Raw genomic sequence first — 11,445 nt, forward strand, 5'->3', positions numbered from 1 at the left:
ACAATGCTTCCTTTTTATATAAGGCTTTTTATTACAAATACTACACTAATGTAAATCTGTTACATTCTAGCTACAAATTATTTCCTCTGGGGTTTTTTTTGAAAAACTATTCACCCCCAAGAATAGCCTCTAGAGAGGAGCACTATACTAAGATATGAATACACCCATAAGTTAGGGGAGCAAAGCAGGAGTGATGTGTGATGTCACTGACATACATCTTTGTTTCCTATTTTCCTGTTTGTTATATCACTGTAGTACAAATTATAAAATTGGGTACATTAATATTTTATAACTTGGGGAAGAATATCCTTAACTAAAAATTGATATTTAGCATTCAGGGCTCCAGCCCCAGAGGACTAGAATAAAATAGGCATCCTCTTGATGGACTGGCAATCTCAGAGCATTGATAAAGGATATTAACCCTTTTCTCTAGACCACGTTTTTTTGTTAATCAGAATTCTTATTCAATTTTCAAAAAAACCTCTAAAAATCTTAATAGAAATAATCTAGTTGAATAGCATGCATAAATGAAAGAATAAAATACGAGCCAGTACAACAGTAAACATGCACAGATTACAATTTACCAGGGTTTGATTAGAATCAAATATTACCTCTGTTGTTCAAGGGCATACATGAATTGGTTGGTGGTCTCAGTCTAGTTAATGATAGCTATGGGTCTACATCACCACAACCATCATCCTAGTTAACCCTAATTGGCATTCATATAGAGAGGCTATGGATTGAATCAACAGAGTGAACTACACTTCAGACTTAGTGGTTCTGCTTCAAAGTTATGGTTGAAATGCACTGGCAAGGCACTGTGGGGGAGGGTATACTACAGATACCCAACCCTCACCAGTTCCATAGGCTTCCTTGCATTATGCCAGTTAAACACAGATGAGTGGTGTGCCAGAATAATGCTTATACGGTATAAGCATGGCAGGAGAATTTCCCAGTTCTTTGAGCTGATGGGTATGAGAGAGTCTTGTCCTAGAAACAGAATTATAAGAGGATGCAAGGAGAGAACTGAGACTAAGAGTAGCAGCAGAGGGCATGAATATTGGGAAAGCAGACATCACAGCTAACTGAGGTCAGGAAAGTCCCAAAGTGAGGTCAGGGCCAAAGCATTATTTTCTATAATGTAATCACTTGCGTAATCTGTAGAGAAACTGGTTTTGGAAATGAGTTATCCAGTCATCCAGCATCTAGTGGAGTAAATGGAGTCAAAAAAATCAAAACTGTTGATAACTAACTTCTAAAAACATTTTTATTTCTGTCTGTAGATTGCTAGCGCAACTACTGCTCCGTCAATCCCCTCACATCTGTCTCCTGGTTTAAGAGACGTGACCCTTCGGTGTTTAGAACTTCAACCTCAGGACAGACCCCCATCACGGGAACTGCTGAAACACCCAGTCTTCCGTACTACATGGTAGCTAATTATGTAAAAATTATGATTTACTGAAGATGCTACTGAATATAGAACAATGCCCATCTCGCAGTGCAGTTTAGCACCACAGCATGTATTATTCTACTGGTCTTAATTATACATCAAGGATTTAAGGCCAGTGGAGGATCCTTACCTAAGTATGTGATTGACAAATCGAGATCTTTACCTAAGCTCAGTATGCAACCTTTCACAACTTGTGAAGAAATATGTGAACTGTGCCTTTTCAAAGATCTGGCTCAAGGTGAACAAGAAAACATTTTTCTTTAAATCTGCATGATTGTTTAGCAGATAAGTGATTTATTTTCTTTTGGAGCACTTTTTCAGCAATATTAGCAGCTGAGGGGCTCAGGATCTATTTTAATGTTGCAATCACTGTTCCATTTCACATTGTGGTCATAAGCAGAGGGTTCTGCAATTCCATTCAGTTTTTCATCACTGGCTAAAAAGGAAATTCTGTATATGTTCCTTTTATTTCACAAAGTATGTTCTCTTAGTGGAGTAATAAATACAAACATGGATGAATACTTTTAAAACCATATTCTGCCTTCATTAAAAATGTGACAAGGCAGCTGTGATTCACTGTGCATTTACTGCTGGCCCTGTAATTTCCTTTTTGAAGTTATGGTTCTATACTTTCATTTTATTTTACATTCAGGGAAAGGTGATCTTTAAAACAAACAATCTTCAGAACTAGGTGCAAACTAGATGTCACTGAATATCTTGCTGATTGAAGAATACAGGTTTATTTGAAATCTGGGGGGGAAAAAACTGATAGTTTCAGGCTCTCATAGTGCAGGTATTTTTTTTAAAAAAGGAAGATTTCTGTGCATAAAAACAACTTGTAACCCCAGATCATGTTAAATGTTAGTTTTTGAGCCTATTTTCGTGTAACAATTTCTTTTGGTAAACCGTGTAGACAAGTTTCATGTCAAGAGCCCTGCCCATAGCTCCCATTAAAGTCTGTGGGAGTTTTTGCCTTCGACTTAAGTGGGAGTAGGACCAGGGTCTGGATTCAAGTCTCTCAGGCTACGTCCTCACTACGGGGGCAGGGGGGTCAATTTAAGATATGCAAATTCAGCTACGCGAATAGCGTAGCTGAATTCAATGTATCCAAGCCAACTTACCCCGCTGTGAGGACGGCGGCAAATCGACCTCCTCGGCTCCACCGTCGACGGCACTTACTTCTACCTGCGCTGGTGGAGTACAAGCGTCGATTCGGGGATCGATTGTCGTGTCCCAACGAGACGCGATAATTCGATCCCCGAGAGATCGATTTCTACCCGCCGATTCAGGCGGGTAGTGAAGACGTAGCCTTACTGTGTAACAAAACTGTATTCATGTTCACCACTGATATTAAGTTTTACCTGCTGTTTTCCTTCTGCTATACATCATCTATTTACAGTAGCAACTGATGATGTAATTTGAAAATCTGTTAAAAATATGACCTTACCCTAATAAAAAGTCTTGATTTTAACAAGAAATGAACTTGGACTTGAAAAGCAAGTTAAGACAAAATTTGATGTAAAGCTTCACCTGTAGTACAAAACTTTGAGTTTTTTAAACAGGCGTTTTCTTTTTTTAAAACGGTCTCTTAATGGTTTTAAAGGCAGGTTTTTAGATTCTGATGCATGTAATTCTGAAGGAGAATGGCAGCTGTTCTTTTGCTTTTTAATGGGGGGGGTCTTTTTAAATCAAGTACTGATTGTGTTTAATCCTTTTTTTTTTTAAATAACTGTTCAAGTTTTAACTCTTCAGAAGCCAGTTGAATTGCTGGACTGAAATCGAATTGGTTATTTTCAAAGACTCAGGACAAACTAAATAAGCTATAGTACATTAAAAATGTACACAAAACATAAATTGGAAGTAAAACAAGTTTAAGATAAGTTTACAGGAATGATAGTGCTCATGCTAATAAAACAGTTTCATTAGACATGAATGTGTATTTCTTTTTGAAATTTTACATTCCTTTGTTTTGGAAAATTGGCAAACTTTGAAGAGTTAAAAAAAAAAATACCGAAATGTGAAGTTTGGTAGCTCTAACTGTATTGTACTTGACTTTTTCTTTCATTTTTTTTTTAACCGCTTAGAATTCTTATTTCCAAGTCTTTCTTATGTGCAAGCTTTAAAGAATGCACTCTTGCCAATTCATGTACTGGAAGATCAGTTGTCAGATTAGTACTTTTTCTGGCAGAAATGTAAACTGTATACACTGATGAACCTCAGCTAATCAGTATTACTTTGTAGATCACCATGCCTACCACATTTCAAACTCAGACTGCCTCTAGATGTCCAAATGCATATTGTTTGAGTTTGTTTGCATTTCCCTCGGCTTGCTGGTAATTGTGGTGTTTTTAAAATGCAGATGTGATGTAATATTCTTATTTTCTTTGGATCAAAGCTGGACTGAAAATTGTATTGTGTAATTATTTTTGTGTTCTTAATGTTATTTGGTACGTAAGTTGTAAATAACGTCTACTGCTGTTTATTCCAATTTCTACTACCTCAGGTGTCCTATAGATTTTCTTCTACCAAAGTTCACTTTCACAATGAAATTATATTTGCTATGTGACTGATTCCTAAGACTTCCAGGGCTTAAGGGCTAACTTCTATTAGCACCTTACTGTGCAAGCAAATTTTACAGAAATCTCTGGGTTAAGAAAATTTGGCTTCGTTGTATCCTTTGTTATTTTAAATATATCAAGATATTTTAATTAAAAGTTTTTACCCCGTTGAACCAATTTTATAGTATAATTTGTACCTATTTTGGTGTTTTTGTCTTTATAGTAAATAAAAGATTTTGAACAAATGTTGTTGCTCTTTATCATAATGCAGCTGTTTTGAATCAAACACTTCTGGCACATTTTTATTGTTTATACGCAGATGTATACAGCACCTGCTGCCGCTGTGAGGCAAACAGAGACTTCAGACTCCTCAGGAAAGGATCTTATACTTTCCTCAGCTATTTGACAAAGAATTGAACCGTCCAGCTAATCAGCATCACTTTATCTTTTTTACTTATCTCACCTTTCCATGACTCTGTTAACTTTTTATATTTTCAAAAATACCCAAACATAGGAAGTTTTTCAATCTGATTCAATGACTATGCCTGTCATTTAAAAAAAAAAAAAATCATTGAAATACTGCTCTGCTCATCATGACCCTCATCCAAAAAAGCACTTGCCATGTGTTTCAGTCTCTCTGTTCAGCAGAGTTACTTACAGTGATGTCGTATGCATAGGTTTAAGTGCTTTGATGAATCAAGGCCTATATTATGGGTCTTATGCTGGGAAATATTTAGGTTCTTCCATTATTTCTTTCCCTTTTCCTTTGTTTTTTGTTTTTTAAATATAAAACCACTCTCCTAAATTTGAGCTACTATTTTACATATTGATACATTTAAGGTGTTATACTGGTACATGTAAACAGAGTGGCAGTAATTCTTTAAAAAGTGCTTGTGAGAGTTTGTATTACTACAAAAAATAAAGCTCTTCATTGTCAAATCAGGTGAGTAGAAATTAGTAAATCAGTTCTGGGCTATTATGGTGTGTCTCTAGTGAAAGGAAAATTAATCAGCTCTGCTTGCTAGAGCTACGATTAAATTTGTTGTTTCTGCATTAAAGTAGTAATCATGTCAAACTTCTCTTCATACTCAAATCATCTGAAAATATGTATCCTTAAGGCTTGTTCTAGGGTCCCGCGGGCAGGATGTGGTTTGTCCAATTAATCATGTCAAGCCAGGCCTACGCTCATGATAAAAGGTCCTCATTGGTTATAATTTAGCAAACAATTATTTTAATTACATCTTTTTATGCTCACTGGATATCAGTTCTTGGTATCAGAGCTCCATGGAAGAACACAGTTCTCAAATCGTTTTCAACTTACATACCTAATTGCTTAGCCCAATGGAGTAGTTAATTTCCCTTAGCTCAGTTTCCTCCCAAGTAGATGCATTTCCCTAATAAAGCCAGCTACATTCTGTCATTGCTGGGTTTCTCTGTTCCTGGTGCAGTTAAGTCAGGAATCTCACACAGGCCTCCTCTGCAGGGACAGGAGACTGTGATGGGGGCTTATATGTCCTGTGATATAAGTCCAGGCTGGTATTTTGTTACTGATTTGGTATCTTAAATGTACTTTTTATTTGTATATTTAAAGCTTAGGAGTTCAGCTTTTAAGTTTGATAATAGTGAAAGCTTAAAGATTGGGAGATTGGGTGTCGTTACATAGACAGTCCAGAAGATGGCAGCAAAATAATACTTTCCTCCACCCAGACTGGGTTAATCCCCCTTTCTCAGGAAAGACATGCAAGACAGGAGAGCATCAGTGTGAGTACAGGGTGGGCAGAGGCATTTTATAAGCACTTTGAGGACATTCAGAACTGAATCCAGGGACAAAGTTTTCTCCTGGTCCCATTGCTTTAACTGGCTTGGATCAAAACAATGCAGACCTTAGGGAAATTCAGCTCCAGATCCAAACTTTGTGGCTCAGGCCCACCTACTACTATTCCCTTCATCTGTGCTCTAAGGTTACTTTGTTACTTTAGCCCTCTATACATCCTAAGACCAGCACTCTTACACAACACAGAGCACCAGCTCTTTATGTCCATTTTTTGAACATTTACACTTGAAAAGACTCATAACATTCTACCAAGGGACAGGGAGCAATCCAAGTGTCAGCTGGGGTGGGAAGCAATGCATGGGTATGACGCTCGACATTTCTGGGTAAGGGAGGTTGCAGGATGCACCTTGCTTCAGCCACACTAATCATCAGTATCATGATTACAATGGAACAGTAGGCATTTGCTGTGGAAGGGACAATAGCAAAGGACAGCCTGGACAAAAGTGTGATCAGAAGGCATAAGACCAGCTAATTCTGCTTTATGTTCACTGCCCTAGTGATCTGTGGTCCCCCTTGGCACAGCTCATCACTAAAAGGGTAAACATGAAGCAAAAGGTTACATCTTAATGTAGGGATAGTTTCATGTTACTATTATTTTCATATTCTCCTAGTAGGAAACACTAAGAAACCACTTTAATCTGTCTCTGATGCTTTCAAGGCAAGAAGTCAGTTAAAATCAATATTAAAATTCAACAATAGGTACACACTTTCAGGTTCACTACCATTCTTTTTATCATCCACAGCACCAGTCTAAGTTTACTATGAACATACTTCTGAGACCATTGGCAAATCAGTTAATTTCTCATTTATGAAAACTTTCCCCAGTTTATTCCTAATGTAATTTCATCTCTTTCTCCAAGGTGTTCCCTTTTGTTGGGGGTGTAATTCCTGAAACTACAGAATTTGTCCAAAGTAGTTGACGTTTTCCTGTTGTCTGTGTTTGTACAGCACTTAATTTAAAGAGGGGCCTTTGAGCACTACCATAATACTAAGATGCACAGATGCACACACCAACTTCCTCCATTATTGGACCCCCACCCCATCCCTTTATTAAAAGGATCACACTTTCCCAGGGTGAATGTAGAATTGAGTCTATAGTCATTAAGTTCACCTGCAAAGGCCCAAATATGGAGTACTGGCCTTTAACATGTGACACTGTGAACTGCAGTTATATATGAATTGGCTACACAGGTGCTAATATGGTTTTAGGACAATGGTCTGTCTGCAGCTGTACTGTCGTGTCGTGTCCTGTGTTCTTCCTATACCTCATGAGTTAAGCCGCATTAGAGTGGGTCAGTCTGTGGATGGAAGCTATTGCAGATCTGTAATATATCTCAAACTATGCTCAAATCAAATATTACCTGTGTCAAGGAAAAACATATAGTCAATTAAAACCAATGATTTATTTGGAAAATTCCTGAGAAGCATATTGGAGAATCCACATGAAGGATTTTGATGCTGTGGACCAAAAATAGTGTCATAGTCACAATATACAAGGATCAATAAGGCTTGAGCCTTCTCCCCCTCAAGTTGTTTGAAAAACTCCCACTAACCTTAATAGTGCAGGATCAAGACCATATTTTGCAAATCCATTGAAAAATCTATACACGAGAGAGAGAGAAATACAGAAGAATCTGTTCCAAGGGACAGGAAAGTTATTTAACATTTATGCTCTGTCTGCATTACAAGTATAACTTTGTTGGGTTTTGGGGTACCCGGTTACAATATGGTTGTTCCCTGACCAAAGACAACCCAGTTCCAAAACTGTTGATGGTCCCATCCACATGTTATGCTATACAAAGCACACGGGATCTTTTATAGAGGAGAAGGCAAAAATGCCGCATTTATTGAGAATACAGCAGTTAGCATATGCTTTTCAGTCATACACATGCACACACATACATACACACGGAGTCCTGCCAGTTGATGTTTATAGTTACCAGTCCAGAGTCTGGATCAATCTAGTGGCCAGCCAGATTGGTCGCAGAGGGGAGCCGGGCTCTGTCGGTCGTGATCCAATGCTCCTGGAGTGTGGCAAGACAAACCCAAAGTCCCATGGCAAAGCACCCTGTTCTTATACAGTAACTCCTCACTTAACATTGTAGTTATGTTCCTGAAAAATGCAACTTTAAGTGAAACGATGTTAAACGAATCCAATTTTCTCATAAGATTTAATATAAATGCGGGGGGTTAGGTTCCAAGGAAATTTTTTGAGGGCAGACAAAAGGCATTATATACTGTACAGTACTGTACTGTACTGTGGTTGGGACGTGCCCCTGGCTTACCCCACACAGGCACAGCCCGCTGCAGGCAAGGACGCTAGGAAGCACCTTCGCAGCAGCTTCCCCGGAGAAGAACAGGCTCTGACTGCCGGGAATGCTCCAGACCCGCCTCTTCCTGTCCCCCCTCCACTCCAGGCCTACCTCTTCCCACCCCCACTTCCCCTCCTATCCAGGGCATGCCACATCCCTCCCCCACCCCAAAGTCCTAAGCGCCGCCAAACAGCTGTTTGGTGGCGCTTAGGACTTTGGGGGGGGAAGGGGAGGAGCGGAGACGCAGCGCCGTGTTTCTGCCCCTCCCCCTCCCTCTCCCTCTCCCTCCCAGAAAGTTCTAAGGGAAGCACTGGGAGGGAGGGAGGGGGAGGAGGCAGAGAAGAGGAACTTGTGCAGTACTCCCTTGTAAAGTCACTGCTCTTCCACAGAATCTTACAAGCAGGCAGCCAAACGACGTTATAAGGGAGCATTGCACAACTTTAAACGAGCATGTTCCCTAATTGAGCAGCGAGGTAACATTGAAACAACATTAAGCGGGATGACATTAAATGAGGAGTTACTGTAATCTTTTTTCTCTGTTGACGTCTATGGATTTTGCTGTCAGTCTCTGTTATCTTCTGATGTAAACATTCCAATACACTTCCGAGAGGGTCATCCTGTCCTGGTTTCGATTCAATTAATTTGTTTTGTCCTTACGGGTGCCAGCCTCATCTCAGGGTCGTCAATCTGCCCTTTCTTCATTATGGATATTCATTGATGGTTCTCTGGTGTAGTTAAGTCTCTTCACTCCTTCCTTGACCATCTGACTATAACAATGGCCTTCACATCTTATCTTTTCCTGATACATACATTCCTCATTCACACACACAATCTTATACAGAGACCTTCAAAGGTATACAGCAGTTTTTATGTTGAGCAAGAAAAGTCATCGTAAATTAAGCCTTCCTAAATCTTATAATCAAAACAATTTACATTGGGGCCCAGGCCTTCAACATTCCTCTAATCTCCTTAACATAGACACAATACAAGATCCTGTCTCTTACTTTCTAAACCTTAAAACAAAGAAATGTATATTTAACTAGAGTGCCTAATTTGTAATACATATAGGAAACCATAGTAGAGATTATAATTTATCCTAAAACAAAAGGGTGACCATAATCAGTCAGAAGGATTGTTTTGGTCTGTCATTCCTTTCTACTATTCAAAAATGGTGGCTGGCAGGATGAAATCAAATCATACATTAATTCTCATAGTACAATTATAAAATCCTGCCCCTACACACATGACAGACTTTAGCTGCTTTGTGACTGGCTCCCCTGAAGTGCTGGATCGTTAGTGCCAGGCTGCCAGCAAACAGTTTAGAGAGGTTCAAAGAGAGGGAGGGGAGAATTTCCCTGAATTCCTCCTACAAGTAAATCTCTTTAAAAACCAAGTGCAACTCCATTTTGAAGAGGAAAATGTTATTAGTATATAACAGATGTCAAATGTGTTTGGACAGAGCCAGACGAGTGAAGTAACGGCATCATCCTCAACTTTTAGATAGGGATGTCAGCCTCTTCTTGAAAAAAAAGTGTGTAGCTAGAATAATAAGGAAGAGAATGTTAAAGAAAAAAGGGAGGTAAAGGATGTTTTTGTACTTGGAGTATCTTTTATTTTTTTCTACAGTTTAATAGGTTTATTTTAAAACTTCTAAAAATTACTCAGTATAAATACCCAGCAGTAACATTCTAACTTCTCTGCAGGGAGGCTTGAACTGTCAACATGCTTCACCCATTCCAGATGAGATCATTCTTGCCCTATATCTGGTGCAGCCAGATTTGGAGCATAGGTTGTTTTTGTTTGTGTTCAAAACCTGGAAAAGTATTTCATGACATTGACACTACCGATCTGTGCTGGGACAATGAAAACTTGAAACGCACATTGTTTTGCTTGAGGCACTATTTGGTGTTCACATTTTTAGGGTTGTTAGTTCTGTGTTACTACCAGCCCGTTATTATTTTGCCATCTCTGAATAGCAATTGAAATGATTTTTAAAGTATTTCTCAGAGTAGTTTGAATTGTGTTATAGCACTATGCACTAGCTCTCTGATCTGAGTAGAAATCAAAAGCCAGTATCATCAAGCAGTCCCAAAAGGGAGATGTAGTTCTAAACCAGGTGTGGGCAAACTTTTTGTCCCGAGGGCCACATTGGGGTTGCAAAACTGGATGAAGGGCCGGGTAGGGAAGGCTGTGCCTCCCCAAACAGCCTGGCCCCTGCCCCCTATCTGACCCCTCCCACTTCCCACCCCGTGACTGCTCCCCTCAGAACCCCCGACCCATCCAACCCCACCCTGCTCCTTGTCCCCTAACTGCCCCCTCCTGGGGCCCCCAGCCCTAATCGCACCCTGGGACCCCACCCCCTATCCAACCCCCCTGCTTCCAGTCCCCTGATGCCCCGACCCCATCCACCCCCCCACCCCCTGACAGGCCCCCTGGGACTCCCACGCTTATCCAACCCCCCCATCCCCCGACCACTCCCCAGAACCTCCACCCCATCCAACCTTCCCCTGCTCCCTGACTGCCTCCTGAAACTCCCCACCCCTTATCCAACCCCCCGGCCCCCTTACCATGCCGCTCAGAACAGAATGTCTGGCAGCCGTGCCACCTGGCCAGAGCCAGACACGCTGCCGCTCTGCTCGGCAGGAGCACGCAGCCCCGCCACCGAGAGCGCTGCCCATGCAGTGTTATGGCTGCAGGGGAAGGGGGACAATGTGGGAGGGGCTGGGGGCTAGCCTCCCCGGCCGGGAGCTCAAGGGCCAGTCAGAATGATCCCACGGACCGTATGTGGCCCATGGGCCTTAGTTTGCCCACCTCTGTTCTAAACTCATGTTTGTGTCACAGTCTCGTCTTACTGCTAAAGATGGTTCTTCCAGCTGTGGGTTTGAGCCATTTTGGTGCTGTGGAGAAGGGGTACCTATCATTCAGTAGACAAATGGAGAACTTCAGTCTCCCTGGCTGAGAGGTACGATCACTATTACTCACAACAAAGTAAAGTGACTGAGCTTGGGTCTGGAACTCAGATCTCACCACTGCAGTGCATGATGCTACCACTTGGCCACTAAACCTCTTATTTATTTGTTATATTTTTTTAAAGACCCAAAGCCCTTATAAGTATATGACTCTAGCAGAGGAGGACATTGGAAATCATAAGAACATAAGAATGGCCATAGTGGGTCAGACCAAAGGTCTATCCAGCCTAGTATCCTGTCTTCCAATAGTGGCCAATGCCAGGTGCCCCAGAGGGAATGAACAGAACAGGTAATCATCAAGTGATGCATGTCCTGTTGCTCA

The 11,445-nt window shown here is 40.7% G+C and overlaps 1 protein-coding gene across 1 annotated transcript in view; it reads left to right on the plus strand.

Annotated features, from left to right (window-relative positions):
- The window catches only part of MAP3K1 (mitogen-activated protein kinase kinase kinase 1), a 98,311-nt gene extending 96,107 nt beyond the window's left edge, over window positions 1-2,204 (plus strand). Inside the window, exon 20 of the mRNA XM_024201915.2 lies at window positions 1,284-2,204. Within this exon, the coding sequence (XP_024057683.1) occupies window positions 1,284-1,433 (150 nt within the window). The 3' untranslated portion in view covers window positions 1,434-2,204. The remainder of the gene's footprint in view (window positions 1-1,283) is intronic.
- The last annotated feature ends 9,241 nt before the right edge of the window (window positions 2,205-11,445 follow it).

This window comes from Terrapene carolina, unplaced genomic scaffold (genome assembly GCF_002925995.2).
Source record: "Terrapene carolina triunguis isolate 2854851 unplaced genomic scaffold, T_m_triunguis-2.0 Scaffold69, whole genome shotgun sequence".
NCBI lineage: Eukaryota > Metazoa > Chordata > Testudines > Emydidae > Terrapene > Terrapene triunguis.